Source organism: Sciurus vulgaris, assembly GCF_902686455.1.
Source record: "Sciurus vulgaris genome assembly, chromosome: 1".
NCBI lineage: Eukaryota > Metazoa > Chordata > Mammalia > Rodentia > Sciuridae > Sciurus > Sciurus vulgaris.
Genome location: NC_136461.1, coordinates 8,870,733 through 8,888,912, shown reverse-complemented (window position 1 = coordinate 8,888,912; position 18,180 = coordinate 8,870,733). Strand labels below are relative to the sequence as shown.

Here is an 18,180-nt window from a genome sequence, read left to right as displayed (position 1 = left end):
GGTGACCATGTGCTACATGTTTGTGGTGGTGTTGTGACGTGGAAACAGAACTTGGACAGGCCTGTTCAAAGCTGCTTACACACACTCCTGAGTCACCATGTCCACCCAAGCTCCCAGGAACCCAATCCAAATGGCTGTGTGGATGTTCGTCCTCCAAGCAAGTACCAGGACCCCCGTGGGCCCCTCCACGAGCAGTCACAGGCCACGCCATTGGGACCACAGAGGCTCTGGCTGCACAGCAGGGAGGCCTCCAGCTTCGTCACGTGGTGGGACTGGACAGCAGTAGGGTCTGAGGCTCTCACGGGTAGACGTAGCCGACATGGGCCCCCGGCACACACTACTGTGGGCCACCCCTGCACGCTGTGCCAGGTCTCCCCGCCCTTTCCTGTGAACAGAGCCCGGCACTGGCTGAGCACGGGCAAGCTGCTCTTGCTTTACAGTAGTTGGAGCAATATCTAAACCCCCGGAGAAAGGAGGCCAGCACCTTGGCCCGAGGGAATGACTGTCCCTATCCCAGCTGGTATCTGGGGCTTCCCGAGACACCTTGGCTCTGAGACCTGTGTCCTGGGAGCCGGGGATCTGCTGTAGAAAGCCTAGCGGAAGCCCTGAGGCAGAACAAAGTTCGGGGTTCCCTGGGCTCACTCCTTCCCTCCATTCCTCCCCCTTGCTGGCTCCCCTCTCTCTCCTTCTGGCGGACTCCGCTGAGACCTTCCTGTGCTCCAGTCCAAGGGTGGCCAGAACGAGGGAGAGTGTCCTGGCAGTGAAACCTCTCAGGCCAAGTGCAGTCAGTTTGAGCTGCATTTGACAAGTGAACTTGACCCCAGGAACAATGAGGTGGGCCATCTTTCAGCAGGGCTGTAGCCCCAGCAATGCTGTGTCACCACGGGTAACCATTCAACATTGACAGTGTGAACCGATGTGGCATCTATGCTGCGTGGACCTCACAGGTAAGATATCTGAAATTTTTTTGAAGGCATTTTCTTCTTGTGATATCGATTTCTCCTGAAAGGGAACACAGGAGACTGATGCGAGATGCACCTTTGCACCTCATTGGTACCAAAAAGAAACAGACACGTCGGATTCTCAAATATGAAACCAGACATTTTTTAGCCTGTCTCCTGCTCCATGTCTGGGCCATGAATTTATTCAACATCTTCTTCCTCAACAAAATAGGACTCACCAAAGTCCCCACCTTATGGCAGAGGACAGCCATGCTGTGTCCTACCCGGGGCACCTGGATTACCATCATATGCCCTTTATATAACTGACGACAGCATGTGCAAGGCTCACAGAACATGGGAAAGAGAAAAACTTCTTATCGAATAAAACTACGCAGCCGTGAAAGCCGTCCTCCACGTGGTACCAGGTCACCCGGACACCCTGGTCCTCCAAGCGCTTCTTGTAGAGCAGGGTGTCATCCCGGAGGATGTCCATCTCGCAGCTCACCAGGAAGGCCTCAGGAAGCTGAGCGATGACCTCGTCGTCGGCTATGATGGGCGCATTTTCTACATCAAAGATGTGTTTGGTCTCCAGATAGGCAGCCTCGTTGAAAGGTGCCAGAGTCTCAGGTTGCTGCACTTTGCTCCTGAACCTCCTGGGGAGGTTGTCGGAGCTGAGCCACTTCCTGTACTTCTTCCAGAAACCGGGGGGGATACAAGCCCCTTTCAGCATGGCTTCTTTCCAGGAGAGGTCGATGGCCAGGTACTTACACGCACATGTTATCATGAAGTCTAGAGGAAGGAAGGGGACGTTCTGGTTCTGCTGAAAGGACGGTAACTGGAAATTGATGGCTTGTACCATTGGATAAATCAGGACCTGAGCCCGGATCTGGGGAAGATCTGTCCTGCCCACCAAGGCCTGCATGATCAGGGCCACCATCCCTCCTCCAACGCTTTCTCCACAAGCCACCACCTTGGAGGGGTCCACCCCGTAGGTTTTCAGGGCCTTCAGGAAGTGGATGGAGGCATTCAGGCAGTCCGTGAAGATAACGGGGTAATGGTGCTCGGGGAGCAAGCGGTACCTGAGGGGAGAGGGGACAGGTGCCCAGTGTAAGGTCAGACGCAGGTGACCAGAAAGGAGTCAGACCTGAGCGGTTGAACAAGGCTTTCCGGGGGTTTGGCCTCAGGCAAGAGTCACCAGTCCTGCGGTGAGAGGCCAGGGTGGAGGTCTGGGGAGTCCGCACCTAGTTCCTGCTGGGCTGAGCGTTATAGTCCGAAACTGGCCTGGCAAGACTTGAGGGCTTAGTGTCCCCATGGGGTTGGCTGGGGATCCCGCTGATTGAGGGGCACTTGCAAGTCCCCACAGGGTTTATCTGCTGACATCTGATTGGTTGCTCTTTGGCCCACAAAGGCCGCCGGCTGCCCACGCCCACACAGCTGCTCAGACCTCCTAACACAAGTGTCCCTGGAGCCCCCTGACGGTGTCCCGAGCCCCGTCAGCCGGCAGCTGTTTCCTCAGGATGACCTCAGAAGTAGCCTGAGGTGGTCCGGTGAGAGGAAGGACAGGTGGGGTGGGCGCAGCAGCCGCCCTTGTTGAGAGCTACTGGGGCGTCTCCCCCAGGACCCCTGCGGCCTCGGGACACAGACCCTCCTCTGGCCGGCTGACTCCAGCAGCCCCCGCGTCAGACCTGCCCCGACCCTGCCAGGGCTCTGCGAGCATCTGCAGGGAGGACGCCGGGCCTCTCCTCCCAGGCCTCCCCGCCAGGCTCGCTCACCCCTCCCGAGCTCCTGCCGGGGCGGCTTCAGCACCTCCAGGGCCTTCAGGGACCTGGGACTGTGGTGGGGGGCCAGGCTCAAGGGAGCCAGCCGGGAGGAGGTACTGGACACACGGTGCCCTCCCCAGACTCCCCAGAGAGGTCCAGAGAGGCTGAGTGATGGCTGGAGTCACACAGCCGCTCTCTCTGCCCAGCCTGGGGACAGTAGGCACAGGAGCACAGCGCGGGCAGAAGTCCATGGCGACTACACCTTCCCGTGCCACCTTCTCTGAGCTGTGCCACGGACTTGCTGAGGAGCTGTGAGCGGCCCCACCGTCCCTCCCTCCTCTCACAGGCCCTTGGATCCCACAGGACCACAGCGGTGCCTGAGACGCTGCCTGGTGGCCGCCTGGCTGTGGTCGGAGGGTGGGTAGGCAGGCAGAAGGCACGCGGGGGGCAGGTAGGAAGGCGGCCGACCACAGGGTAGCGCCTGCAGCATGGGGGCCACGCGGGGCCGGGACTGGCAGCACCAGCAGCCCCTCGGCAAGCCTGCCCGCCCGCCGCGCCCCACTCCGGGCCTCCCGCCGAGAGGCGGCCCTGACTCCTGGGTCCCGCCGCTTCCTCTGCTCTGCTTTCCCTGGGGTTTCCGTGTGCCCCTGACTCCTGGAGACGCCGCCTCTCTTTCCATTGTTCTCAAATTCGGGAGGAGGCTCCCGGCTCGGGAAGGTGTCCGCCGTTCACTCGGTTGCAGGAGGTGGCTCCGGGCACCACCTCAGGTCCTCAGGTCCCTGGCCAAGGGCTGGGCCTCCCTCTGGTTGGCTTCCCTGCCCCCAGGCTCCCAGTCCCCTGGCTGCTGCTCCCTGGCCCTGTGCCTGTCTGTCTGCTGCCATCCAGCTGCCCCGCCTTCGGCCACCAGGAAGCCCCCACTGTCCCAGGCACTCACCCCACCGACAGCACCACAGAGTCCGTCTCCCGGGCCAGGAAGCTGCACAGGTTGTGGTAACTATCTGCAAGACAAGAAGAGGGGCCCAGAGTGGCCCGTGAGGAGGGCCCAGCACGTCCCACCACCCCGGGGAGGCCAGCGGGCGCAGTGGACTTGGGGCCGACCAGCTCTCTGCCCCGGGCTGGCCTCCCCAGGAGGGCTCTGGCGGGCTCTGCCTGGGCACAGCCAGGCCTCTGCCCACTCTCCTGAGCGTCAGGGCTCCCGGGGACCTTGGGGCTCACGGCCTGCAATGTTCATTGTACAGCGGGGGCAACTAGGACAGAAGGCTTGGGCACCTGGAGTGGACCAGGCCAAGACTAGGAAGGTGCCAGGCCCGCCTCAGGGGATAAGAGTCCATGTATTTTTGTTGATCCGGAAATGAGGGCTGGACGGGACGGGTTGCTGGACACTGTGGCCTGTTTAGCTGGAGTTAGGCTTTGCCAGGAGAAGGGGAAGCGTGGGAGAGGGACCGGCTGTAGCAGGACCCAGCAGGCGTGACCGCATCCCCAGAGGTCCAGCAGCGTCCCCCATAGGGTCATGGGCACACGTCATGCCGCACCCACAAGCTGCTCCTGGATCAGCTGTCATGGGACCTCTGCCAGTGCCACCAGCCCAGAAAGGCCAAGTGACCCAGCAGCACACCGTGTATTTTCACTCGGTGCAGGCGCGTGGGGGCACCGACAGGGAACGGCCCCACAAAGCACGGGGGACAGTAAGATTCCACACACTGCCAGCTCCTCCCCATCCGAACAGCAGCCTGACACGTGGGCCGGATCTGCCCCAGCCGAGGGGCCTCCCTCTCCCCCAGGTGACCACCTGGCCTCTCCTCACCTGCGATAAACCTGCACCAAACACTCGGCCTCTGCTTGTGGGCCTGCCACGTAAGCGGAAGTGCCCGCCCTGAGACAGCGCCACCCAAGGACAGGAAAGGAGCCCCGAAGCTCCACAGGCAGCTCCCAGCCCGCAGCACTGCACTAGGAGCGCGGCACCCGCCTTTCTAGAAGCAGGACCAGACCGCGAGTGTGTGGGGAGCCCGGCCCGGTCCCAGGTGCAGAATCTGCCAAACGCCCCTCGGACCCACCTCTCCCTGCAGTGTCCACACACAGGCACTGGGGAGGTGGTCCATGTCCCCTGGCCAGGCAGACGCCTGGGTGGGGTCTGGGGCACCAGGATTTTCTAAACCACACCAGGCAATTCCAGGGCTCAGGGAGCCTGCGAGGTGGGAGCTGGTACACTCAGGGCTGTGGGGACAGGTGGGAGGGGCAGACACGGAGCAGACGCCCTGCCAGGGCTCAGCTGGGCACAGGTGGTCAGCTCCTCAGCCCAAGGATCCTAACCAACAGGTCTCAGCCACACCCAGCAGGTCCTGGGGGCCTGGAAAGGTGCTGAGTCCCAGGTCAGCCCCAGGACCTACCTGGCCTGGGGGCAGGCCTTGGGCCCCAGGGACCTAGCAGCTCCCAGCCAAGGAGGGTGCTGCTGAGCCTCCCCTGGGCCCCGCCCACCCGGCCGGCCTCCCTCCTGCTCTGCCTCCCCACTTTCCTCTTCCCCAGACCTCAAGTGGCTCCTGGTTCAGACCTCTGCCCATCCCCCTGCTGTTCAGGACCAGGCTGAAGCCAGGGAGGATGTGCCCTGGCCATGGAGTCCAGGGCCCAGGACACTCAGCCTTCCCATAAATGGCATTGTCTTGCTCTAGTTTAAAAATCAAGTCACGTGCCCGGCACACCAGGACATGCCGAGTCACAGAGTTCAAAACTCCTGCTCTTCACTTGGACAGTCTCAGCCAGGTGACTCCTGCCTCTGGTGACCCTGAGCTTGGCACTCTTAGATTTGTGCACTAACGCTGTCTTTATAGATCCTGCATTGATTGTGCATGATCCACATGTCAGGAGATTGGCGCTCTGGGGACCTTGTACTTGGAGCCCCAGGCTCTGGCCCAGGTCCTGCCCAGCTCAGAGGCTGTGCCTGGCTCTGGAGGCCTGGCTCCTACCACCCCTTGGGGCTGGGTTCTCATGTTCCCTTCCTGGACAGACCTCGTGTCCAGGGAAGGCCTGAATTGCAAAGCCTCGGGGTCTCGCTCCACGCCACCCCGCTGTGTAACCCCATCTGAAAAGACCCACGTCTTCGTCCTCTCCTGCATCATCCTGCTGCCTCACTTGACCGACAGCCATGAGCCCTGGGCACTGGGCCTTTCTCGTTCTTGCTGTGCCCCTTGTGCCCGGGAGGGACTAACATGCAGCAGGTGCTCAGTAAATGTTTGCTGAGCCGTTCCTGATTTTGCCTGGGAAATGACATTGTCCCTCAGCACATGCAGACGACTCGTGCTGTGGGGGCTCTGGGGTCCCTGACAGGGACCAGCGCTCTTGGCCCAGGGTGGCCCCTTCCTGGGATGTTCCCAGTTATCCCTGAAGGAGAGAGGGCACCATGGCCAGCCCTTCAGGTGCAGAGGGGCCACTGTCATTTCCACCAGCAGGTGGCGGTAAGCACTCCTTCCTCAGAGGGAGGCTGTTCAAGGGGAGGAGGCCCCCTGTGCACCTGGGCAAGGTTTTCAGGAATCTGTCTTTCGTCCCTGCATCCAGCTGTCCACCTGCCCACCCATTCCCCGTCCATTCAGTCCTCCAGCGGTCCACCTTCCCATCTGTCCACCTTCAAGCCACCCTTTCGTGCAGCTGCTCACCCACCCCAGCGGTATTGCCCACGCACACACACGCCCATCCAGTCTGTCTTTCATAAAGAAAGACAATAGGCCTGGCACTGGAGAACCTGCAGCCAAGACAGCAGAGGCCTTCCTTGCATCTGAGAGTCCTCATTCACACTGGGGACAGACATGGAGCAAACAAGGAAGCACATGCAGGTTGAACAAGCTCAGATGTGACAAAGCCACACAGACATTTACCCAGGACGATGTCCAGGATGAAGCAAGGGCTTGGAGTAAGACTACAGCGTGGGCAAATCGAGTTCTTAGGTCAGAGTCTGGGGAGGCCATCTGAGATGAGACTGGAGGAACCGAGGTAGCCAGCCCAGCGAAGCAGGGGTGCAAGAACGCCAAGGAGGCTGAGGCTCAGCGAGTGCGGCAGATGGTGGAAGGAACCTGTGTCTGCAGCCGGGTCGTACAGGGGGCTGCGGCTGAGAGAGTGCAGAGGAGACGCAGGTGACAGACGGGGAGGTCTCGGGTCTGCCTGCCCAGGAGTGGTTGAAGCCAGCATCGAAGAGCTGGGACTTGTATTTTTAATGTCCCTGTGGTGCCCTGGAGAATGAGATCAGTTGCAGGAAGAAAAGGAGCAAGTGCAGCTGGGATGGGCCCATGTCCTGCTGAGCTGAGCCAGCGTGTGGTCCAGATCATCGTGGGCTGGACAGGTGATGTGAGAGGGAAGGGCAGGGAGGAGTGCACACCCCGTGCCCTGATGCCCCACGGGACACCACTGCCCCCACCTGTCCTCAGACTACTGCATTTCAGACTCGTTGGCCATGGGGCAGCATCTCCATCCTCTCAGCCGAGCCCCGTCCTCCATCTGGGTTCCCAGGAGACTCTCCAGCCTCTGGCTCTCCCAGAGGCCCTTGCATGCAGCCAGGCCCTTCCTCTGCCTCTCCCCCCCGGGGAAGCTGCTCACCCAGGCTGCCAAATACTGCGCCCCCACCATGATAGAAGAGGATGCCTCTCCGGGGGCTGGAGGTTGATGCCTTGGGCTGGAACAGCCTCACGGGGATTGTCCCAAAACGCAGGTCTGTCACCACCACTTCGGGGTTCTTCTTTATGGTCAGTTTGTCCTGCAGGAAGCGGACAAACCTGGGCATGGAGCAAATTCTCAGCTTCTCAAATATGTTTCCCTGTTAGATAGAAGAGGGAAAAGGAGGCGGAGTGGAGGTCAGGATGGGGAGGCCAAGCACCCACCACCCACCTCTTTCCCACCTGCCTTCCGCACACACAGTTGGTTCATCAGGGTGCAAGGGGTTCTGGGTGGTCTGGACCGGGGTTGGATTTTCAGACTTTTCCTTCCACAAGTTCTTTATGGAATAAGGATGTTGCTGTGATTTGAATATTTGTCCCCTTGCAAATTATATTGACATCGTAGTCAGTATTAAGAGGTGGTGCCTCTGAGAGGGGATTTCGTCAGTGCCTCCTGAATGGATTAAGTCTGTTATGCAGGAAGTAGCTGAGTGGTCTCTGGAGTGGGCTTGAAAAAAGATGGATTTTTTTTTTCCTCCATCTTGCAAATGTGCCCACCCTTGCCTGTCCACCAAGGGATGACGTGACAAGAAGACCCACTGCTATTGTCTTGCTCTTGGGGCTCCCCAGCCTCCGGAACTGTGAGCTAATCACTCTCTATTGTTTATAAATCACCCTGTGTTTTTGGTTTGGATCTAAAATACTCCCCAAAGGCCATGTTGAAGTTTTGGCCACCAAAGTGTGGAGCTCAGGGAAGTGGTGAAAAATTTAGGAGGCAGGGCTTAGTTGAGGCAATAAGTTAACAGAGACGTGGTTTGGAGGGTGCGTCTCGCCCCCAGACCCTTCCTCTCTTTCTCTCTGCCTCCTGTCCACCATGAGGTGGGCCAGGTGCTCTCCGCCCTGATGTTCCACCTCATCATGGGCCCAGGATCAACAAAGCCGTGTGACTGTGCAGTGAAACCTTTGAAATAGTGGAACAAAAGAAATACTTCCTCCTTTAAGTTGGTTTTTCTCAGGTATTTTGTAACAGCTGGAAAGGTGACTAGCAGAGAATTGGTGCTGGGAATGGGGTCAGCGTTGTGACTATACACAATGATGTGACTCAGAAGCATGTGGAATTGGTTTGCAAGAGGAATTTGAAATAGTTGGAGTAGCAGGCAGAAGAAACAGAACCTTGTAAGCAGAGCGGAATGGGCTGTTCTGGTGGGCGCTCAGAAGACCAGCGTGTGGATAGGAATGTAGAAAGTAAAGACTGTGCTCATGAGGTTTCAGATAGAATAAGGACTCTATTGAAAATTGGCTAGAGGCCATTGTTTTGCATTCTGGCAAAGAATTTGCCTACATTTTGTCCATTTCCTGTGACTTTGTATGAGGCTGAGTTTCAAGGTATCAGACTAATTAATCTGGTGGAGGATATGTCAAGCAAGCACAGCATTCAGGCTGTGGTGTGGGTATTGTTGGCTGATGTGAACCAGATTGAAGTGTGAATCATTATTTAAAAAAAAAAAAAAAAAAAAAAAGCAGATCAAAATATTTTAAATTTTTTTCAGTTTGACCAGAAAAGGAATGTATTTTAAATTGGGGCAAAAGAAGGTGTAGTTGCTAACGAGATCAGCACCATTCAAAAGAGGTCAACCACCTTGCACCATGACATTAAGAAAGATGCCTTCAGGGGATCTCATAAATTGACCAGATCCCCCACCCTCACCCCATCACAGCCTCAAAAGTACAAAATTGTGAACTGGTTTGAAAGAATTTGCTTCGAGAAGAGTGTGCTGGGGCTTCCTGCTCACACAGGGCCTGCTAGGGAATTAGTTCCCTGGGATTCACTTCCCCACGTTCATTCACCCACTCAAAGGCCCTGCAACTGCACTCGACGTGGGTCTGGCTGCTGCTCAGACTGGCAGCAGACCTTGGCATTGCCACGTGTTGCTAGCTCTGCAGGCATGCGGAATGTAAGAATTGCGGAGGCATCGCCAAGATGTCGAAGGAAGGCCTGGGAGGGCAGGCATTGCGTGGCAGCCAGAGTCTCTGCAAGCAACCCCCGAGGACCACGTGCAAAGCTGAGAGAGTGAGGCTGGAGCGCGGCCGTGGAGACCTGAGAAGTCAGAAATGCCTGGATGTGAAACATCTGCGGGGGACGCTGCAAGGGACAGCAGAGCCAGCCAGAGAGGATGGTCCGTGCACTGCAGCTCCCAGGGCGGGGTGCTGGGGCCTCCCTCCCTGCCCTGGGAGCTGACATCATGCCACCACGCGACCCGCATGGTGGTCGTAGAGCTGTATGATTTAGTGTCTGCCCTGCGGAGCTCCAACCTTGCCTTGGTCCAGTCCCTCCTTGCGCTCTTCCTGTCCCTTCCTTTGTAATGGTGATGTACGTCCAGCTTGACCAACCTACAGCGGAAGTCCGTGACTTTCTCTTCAATTCTACAGGGACAGCTGGAGTTTGCCTTGAATCTCAGAAGAGACTTTGGACTTGGACCTCTGAGCAACGCTGGAACTGTTGAGACTTACGGACTCTCCAGGGGGACTGGAGGCACTTTGCATTATGAAGTGGACCTGAGGCTTTGGGGGAAGAGGCAGAATGTTTTGGTTTGGATCTAAAATGTCCCCTAAATACCGAAGGCTTGGTCACTGAGTTCTGCAGCTATTAGGAGGTAGTAGAAACTTTAGGATCTGAGGCTTATTGGAGGAGGTCGGTCCCTGGGGCGTGTCTTTAATGGGTGTGCCTTGTCCTCAGCCCCTTCCTCTCTCTCTGCCCCTTGTCTGACATGAAGTACGCTGCTTGGTTCTACCACGTGTTCCCCGGCATGATGTCATACCTCACTGTGGACCCAGAAGCAACAAAGCCAGTGACTGTGAACTGAAACTTCTGAAACAGTGAGCCAAAATAGATATTTCCTCCTTTCAGTTGATCTTTCTCAGGTATTTTGTCACATTAACAGAAAGTGGACTAACACACCCAGTCTGTAGGATTGTTCCAGCAACAGGAAAAATACAGACAGGTGAGAAGTGCAGAAGGGGCGTCCCGGTTCGGGACTGAGTGGAAAAGTCATCTAATTAAATGAAGCCATCGTCGAAGGCAAGTGACCAACATCCTGCTCTCTTTGGCTGTGTTCTGGACTCTACCCGGCCTGATGGCAAAGAGGCATTAGTACCCTGTGTTAATGGTTGTCATTGTGCAACCAGAGTTCCGGGTTCGAAAGCCTCTGCCTCTCTGCTTTTCCTCAACAGAAAAAACAATGGGATCAATTAAGAATGTGTGTTGTGGGCTTGGGGAGGGGGATTAATGGCACAAGGGCTACATACACCCCAAATGTGCTTTTCAATGAATATGTTCAACTCTAATTACAACCAATATCTGAATGTTTCACGAGATAGAGTTGAAGGTATATTTCATATCCTGAGTGCATTGAAGTCACCATGGATCATCTCCTCCGTGGATCTCCCTTTTGGGGTATGTCTTTTATCATAAAGAAAAAGGCCTAGGGTGGTAATCATAAAAATAATAACAGCTGCTGCTTTGTAGACACCTACAACCTGCCAGTACTGGTCCAAGTGGCTGGGACTTCTAACTCACTTTAACTTCTCAAACCCGTCTAAGCCAATTATCAGCTCCATTTTAGAGATGGGGAAACTGAGGCACACCAAGGTCCACATGTTGAGCAAAGGGTTGTTCGTGGAGTGAAATATGGACTTATGTGCTCGACCCATTAACGAGAAAGAGCTTGGGTTTGGGAGCAAAACTGAGCTGAGGTCAGCAACTAACTGAAAACCCCTGGGTATCACCATCTCTGAGCTTCAACGAGGGCATTTAAAAGTGAGGAAAACGGCATCCACAGATGAGGCCCAAGGACGAAGTGGGAGGAGCAGATGCCATTGCCTGTGTGGAATGTCGCGTGGACTGATTGGCAAGCACAAGCCCTGCCCCCTGCTCCTGAGCATTTGGTCTTGTCCCAGGTCCGAGGTGTGCCCCAGGGTCCCTCCTCCTCCATGGAGGGACTCCTCAAAGGGAACTCCAATCAATTATTTCCCTGCTTGAATTGGAAGAGGGTGAACCGACCAGCTAGGGGGAGGGGAACTGCCTCTCCCGCCACCTGCCTCATCTGATCACCCCAGCCTCCACGCCGAGCCAGCTGGGACCTTCGCCAGCCAGCTCTGAGCACCTGAATGTCAAGGTTCTACCCGTGGGAAGTTGTTCCCTTTTTCCCTGGGAGACTTCCTTACCTGTCCTCCAGGTGGATGGATACCAGCCTGACTTTTTTCCCTTCTTTCTTTCTATTTTTTTTTCCCCAGTGCTGGGATTGAACCCAGGGATGCTCTACTACTGAGTGGCAGCCCCAGGCCTCTATTTTTTTTTTTTTTTTTTTTTAAGAATGGGTCTAAGTTGCCCAAGCTGGCCTTGACTTGGGATCCTCCTGCCTCAGCCTCCCAAGTCCCTGAGATTACAGATGTGTGTCATGACACCCAGAACCAAACTGACTTTTATATCCAAGTTCAAGGTCATGAACTTGTGGAAGCCATCCTCCTCCTCCTCATGGTGAAGGCTGCTTCCTCCCGGAGACTCTCACCACCCTCCCAGATTTCTTTAGAAATCCTCTAAGGCTTTCTTACAGGGACATGATCACCCACGTGTCTCCCCACCACCCTACGGAATGCTTCTCTGAGCAAGGGCCACATCTCATGCCTTCCTTGGTCTCCAACAGCTCCAACAAGAGGCTAAACGTGGGCTGGGGAGAGAGCTCAGCTTGTAGAGTGCCTGCCTCACAAGCACAAGGCCCTGAGTTCAATCCCCAGTACCTCAAAAAAAAAAAAAATGAAGTTTTTAGGGGCTGGGCTTGTGGCTCAGCAGTAGAGTGCTTGCCTGGCACGTGTGAGGCCCTGGGTTCGATCCTCAGCACCGCATATAAATAAATAAGTAAATAAAACAGAAGCTCCATGACAACTACAAAAAATATTTTAAAAAAATAAGCTAAACGCCTCTGACTCTCACCTTCTGAAGGGTCACCAAATGCGCCATGAAGTTACCTTGGGTTAGCTTTGTTAGGGCACAAACCACAACTGGTAACAGAACAGAGGTGGAGTGGGAAACGAGAAGATCACTCTAATGAAAGGGACCATCCGTGCTCTAGGGATGCTTAAGACCCCGAGCTTTAGATCGATACTGAGATGCCTTTAAAAAATATCGCAGGGGCTGGGGCTGGGGCTCAGTGGTGGAACACCCCCCTGGCAGGGGTGAGGCGCTGGGTTCAATCCTCAGTACCGCATATAAATAAATAAACAAACAAATAAATGAAACAAAGGTTAAATTCTTTGTTTGTTGTTTGTTGTTTGTTTGTTTGTTGGTTGGTCCTGGGGCTTGAACCCAGGGCCTTGTGCTTGCCTTGCAACCAACTGAGCTATCTCCCCAGCCCCCAAAGTTAAATTCTATAAGGGGAAAAAAAAAAATAGCATCATTTTTCCCTTTAAGATAAAATCAATGGGGTTTGTTAAATTACATATTTTTTTTTTTTTCACGGTGGCGGGGTTGACCCCCCAGGGCCTCCTGCCTACTGGGCAAGGCCTCCACCACTGAGCCACACCCCGGCTCTCTGCGTCTTTCAGTGGGGCCAAAGTCACTCACAGAGACCTTTGTAACAGTGTCGGGAAGCTGGGTCTCGCCCACGGGGACTTGGCCAGCGCCCCTGGGGTGGAGCCCTGTCTGCCCGGCTGCACATGATCTCCGCTCTCCTTGCTCAACGCCACCGCACTCTTGGGAAAATCCTCCCTTGCCAGCCTCCCTTTCCAGAGGAGAAAACAAAGGGTCACAAAGACAAGAACCAGCACCTCAGAGCTCGGCCCGGGTGCCGGGTGTCAGAGGAGGCTCTGGTTTCTGGGCCGTGGAATCTTGCCAGGTTTTCCTTTTGGTCCTCCCTAACTTCCCGGCCCTCCCCGTCTGCCTGTCTCCTGGAACTGCTGTACGTCAGCGACCTTCACATCGTCCTGGGCAGTGAGCCTTGGGGACCCAGGACTGGGAGCACCAGGAGGGCGGAATTCACCCTTCGGAGCCCACCCGAGTCCCACCTCCGCGTCTCCTGGGCCCGGCTGTCCGCAGGAGTCCTTAGCTCGCGGGCTACGCTTCATTTTGTTTTGGGTTTGGTGCTGGGGGTTGAACCCAGGAGCCACATCCCCAGCACCACACCCCCACTTTTTTTTTTTGGTTCCAGAGATTGAACTCAGGGGCACTCGACCACTGAGCCACATCCCCAGCCCTATTTTTTTGTCTTTAGAGACAGGGTCCCTCTGAGTTGCTTAGTGCCTCGCCCTTGCTGAGGCCAGCTTTGAATTTGGGCTCCTCCTGTCTCAACCTCCAAGCCACTGGGATTACAGGTGTGCACCACCGCACCCAACCCCAGCCTGTTTTTAGATTTTATTTTGAGACAGAGTCTTGCTAAATTGCTTAGGACCTCACTAAGTTGCTGAGGCTGGCTTTGAACTCTCGATCCTCCTGCCTCAGCCTCCTAAGCCACTGGGACTGCAGGCATGTGCCACTGCACTGGTCTTGCAGACTACTTTTGAAGACAAACATTAAAGGTGGGAAAGACCCCAGTTCCTCTGGGCCACCTGCATATCCGAGGCACTCGTGCTTAGTTCTGGGACCCCAAAATAGCCTATAACTCCGTATGGCAATAGCCACTGGTATGAGACAGCTTGATCTTCAGGGAAGCACAAGCTTACGGTACGCAAAAGAGACAGGACGTTTGCTGCACCCTCAGCCTGTCTTCTTGGACCTGTAGCATTTATTAAATTATAAATTAGAGTTGTTCATTTCTCTAGAACAGGACCATGGTTAAACAAAAAAAAAAAAAAATGCCAACAACACAGGAACATACTTTTTACCAAACCTCTCCACACCTATTAACCCTTAGCACAGGTCAGCTAAAGTTCTTCCCAAGAAGAGGCAGCCACTCTTGTCCACATTTCACAGATGAGGAAACTCAGACGCAGAGAGGTTAAGCAAATCACCCCAGCACAGAGGCAGAATGCAAATGCATGCCCAGAGGGTCAGACTTCAGCTCGGTCTCCACGCCTCCTCCTTCACAGTTGACCTCAGAGGCAGGCTCGGGACCTGGCGTGTCTCTACCCGGTGTTGGGACATTGGGATTAACACAAGTCGCCTGCCTCGTTCTTTCCAAATTTGCTGCAACTGTGCAGGGGCTGGCCCACCCCCACCCCCACAGCCCTGCTGGGAGTCTGGCTGGTGTGGCCACTTGGGGACGCTGGGCACAAATAGCACCCACCAGAGGCCGGGCCCTGTGCTCGGGATCGGGCTTGCGGAGCTGAACTGGCTTTCCCTGCCTTCTGGGGGTGCTCCCACCTGCGCAGGGAAAACACAAGGGACTGCACGGAGGTGAGGAGTCCAAGGCTGAAGGTGGCTTGGGACTCCCCCAGGCCACGTCCCTCGGTGGGCAGGGATGGGGCCTGAAATTACATTTTAATCCTCAGAAAAGAGCCCGGTGGCTGGAACTCAGGGCTTGTTGGATGCTGAAGGGAGAAAGAGGAGGTCAGGAGGGTGAGCGACCGAGGAAGGGCAGGAGGATGGGGACGGAAGGGCAGGAGAACAGCAGCCTGGGAGGGGCGTGAGGCACACTCACCACGGCCATGGCGTAGAGGAGGATGCAGTGCAGAGCCCTGAACCTGGCGGGGTGCTGCAGGGCCGCGGGGATGCGGGTGGTGCGCCAGTGCTCCCAGACGGCCTGCAGGAAGACCCCCAGGAAGAAGATGGGCAGCGCGGCCAGCAGCAGCAGCCACAGGACAGCCATGGTCCCAGGAGCAGTGTGGGAACAGTGTGCAGAGCACTGGCCCGGTTATATGTGCTGCCACCTCCACCTGCTCCTCGGGGCTCTGCGTGACCCAGTGGCCTGACCTGGACTCCAGGATGTCAGCACTGCCAGGCAAGGGCAGCTGGAGGAACCGGCTCCCGGGGAGAGGGGCCGGCAAAGCCCATCCTGCCCACGGGGGCTGGGAGGTGGGCTTCTAGCCATGGGCCGGTGGGCTGCACAGCGTCTCAGCTCCTGCGGGCCTCAGGGCGGGGTCGCCCGTGGGTGGCCTGGGTCCCCAGGGCCTGGCCTCACACCAGAGTCCGGCCCAGCCCAAGGTCAGCAGCCTGACCCCTACTCAGCGCGCCTGTCCCGGGAGCCGAGTGTCCGGGTTAAGGATCAGCCCGGGCCCTCCACCCGCTATGACGCTGCCCTCTCCTCCCACCGGTCCTGGCCACAGGTGCGCCCTCCATTCTCTGCACCTGAGGGGGAAACGCTTAGAAAGCAGCAGAGAGGCCCTGGCCCCCCACGGCTCGGCCCGGTGGCCGCCGGCCCTGTTTCCCAAAACGGTTCTCAGCGCGTCTTCCTCCCTTGGAAGAAAAGCATGGTGGGAAAAATTGTCCCCGAACGCGCCCTTGGCACCACATTCCCAGAGGGAGTCGGAGGCTGGGAGAGGCCCAGCCCTGCCCGGAGCGATGGGCTCCCTCGCTGCTGGCCCCGGACCCCAGCGATGTGCACACTGTGTCCAGCGGCTTCGGGCCTGGTCTGCTGGAGGCCCACCCCGCACAGGCTGTGAGCGCAGGTCGTGGTCCACAGGCGGAGTTCTAGGGTCCAGGGAAGGTTCCATGGGAGAAGTAGAGCCTGTTCCTCTCACTGGTGATGCACAGACCTACCTTCAGAGTCATTTTAACACACACAACGGTGTTGACTAAAGCACCTACTGTGCGATCGTAGCTCTCTTACAAAATGGATGTGTTTTGCTCTGCTGGGGGTTGCACGCGCTCTACCGCTGAGCCCCAGCCCCAGCAATCTCTCGGAAAGTTGAATCTCTACACCCACTCAGGTCCCCTTCCCTGCCCCAGCCAGGGACAACCACCATTCTACTAAGAGCCTGATGGCTTTAGATACCTCCTGTCAAAGGAATTGTGCAGTATTCATCTTTTTGTGACCAGTTTATACCACCTAGCATAGTGTCCTCAAGCTTCATCAAGCTGTAGCGTATGACAAGATTTTTTTCTTTTTAAAGGCTGAATAATATTCCATCGGAGGTATATACCACATTTTCTCTTTTCCTGTGGTGCCGGAGGTGGAACCCAGAGCTTGGCACTCTGTCACTGAGCTGCCTCTCCAGCCTCAATTTTTTTAATCCATTCATCCATCAAGGGACATTGGGGCTGCTTCTGCCCTTCAGCTGTTGTGTATAATGTTACAGAAACATGGGTGTGAAAATACCCTCTTATTTTTTAAAGATTTTTATTTAGCTGTAGTGCGTAAATTGGTGTGTACACGTGAATACATAAACATACAAAAATCGTAAGTGTTCCGCCTAAGGAGTGTTTACAAAATGAACACACCCAAGTACCCCGCCCCCAAATCAGGATGGAGAACATCCCTGACACCCACCAATCCCCAGTCCCCACGGCAAGTCCACCAAAGGTAGGTGCTCCCCTTCGGACAGCTAAGACTCGCTTTGCTGGTTTTAAAATTAACACAAGTGCCATCCAGCACGGTAGTGACTGCCTGTCCTCCCAGCTGGTCAGGAGGCTGAGGCAGGAGGATCACAAGTTCAAAGCCAGCCTCAGCCACTGGGTGAGGCCCTAAGCAACTAGTGAGATCCTGTCTCAAAATAAAAAACAAAAAGGCTCAGGATGTGACTCAGTGGTTAAGCACCCCAGGGTTCAATCTCCAGGACCCCCCAAAAATTATATAAGTAAAATCATTCAGAGAATATTCTTTTATGCTTCTTTCAACGAAAGCTGTATTCGTGAGACTCTGCCACGTTGGGTATGTTGGTTCACACATTCTTGTTATGTACCATTCTGCTGTATGAATATACTAGAATTGTCTTTTTTTCTGAGACAGTCTTACTAAGTTGCTTACACTGGCCTTGAACTTGTGATCCTCCTGCCCCAGTCTCCTGAGTAGCTGGGACTAAGAGTGTGCACCACCACGCCCAGCTAAGATTTTTATTTATTTACTGAGTGTCGGACTCAACAAAGACTTCAACATGGCTATTGTAAATAGGTTTAAAGCGCTCAAGAAAAGCTTAAAGAAGTATGAGGACAACATTTCATCACATAGAGGACAACGATAAAGAAACAGAAATTATTTTTTTCAATAGAGACGAGACCCAGGGGTGTGGGTTAGTGGTAGAGCCCCGGTCGGGCCTGTGTGAGGCCCTGGGTTTGATCCCCAGCACCGAAAAAGTGAAAAATAAAAAGCATTCTGACATCATCCTTAACGTCGTATATTGCTGCTGCCCCAAAGGCCCACAGGCCCAGCGGCTTCAACAATACGAACTTACTCTCCGACGGTTCTGGAGGTGAGGAGCCTGCAATGGCGCTCACTGGGCCAAGACCCAGGGGCGCGGGGGGGGGGGGGGCAGGCTCCTTCTAGATGCCCCAGGATACAACCTGCGTCCCCTGCTCCCCGGGTCACCGCTCTCTATGACGTGTGACCCCGGCGATGGTCAACTTTATATGTCCACTCCAACGGGCCACGAGGCACCCAGACATCTGGTCGATCGTAATTCTGGGTGTTTCTGTGAGCCAACTGTTCAGTTTACGTGTCTGTATCTCTGGATGTACAGAATCCGAGGTGTGGATGCAGATCTGCCGCTTCTGCTTCTCTGGAGAAACCTACACGGCGTGGTCCAAAGTCAGGTCCAGCCAGTCTGATTCCACACGGCCGTTCTCTCTGGTTTTCCTTCCTCCTTCCGCTCCCAAAGGCCGTGGAGAGTGCACTGGACCAGCCGGATGAACGAATAATCTCCCTATTTTAAAGTCAGCTGAACTGCCTCCTGAATTTCCCTCCGCCAAGTGACAGA

At 55.6% G+C, this 18,180-nt stretch overlaps 1 protein-coding gene across 1 annotated transcript; it reads right to left on the bottom strand.

Moving 5' to 3' along the window:
• Positions 1-1,102: 1,102 nt before the first annotated feature.
• Positions 1,103-15,143, bottom strand: AADACL4 (arylacetamide deacetylase like 4). The gene is made up of 4 exons (XM_079129873.1): positions 14,970-15,143; positions 7,283-7,499; positions 3,636-3,699; positions 1,103-2,020 (listed from the first exon to the last, which is right to left on the bottom strand). Exons 1-4 carry the CDS (start codon positions 15,135-15,137, stop codon positions 1,246-1,248), a joined length of 1,224 nt encoding a protein of 407 aa, XP_078985999.1. The 5' UTR covers positions 15,138-15,143; the 3' UTR covers positions 1,103-1,245.
• Between the last annotated feature and the right edge of the window lie 3,037 nt (positions 15,144-18,180).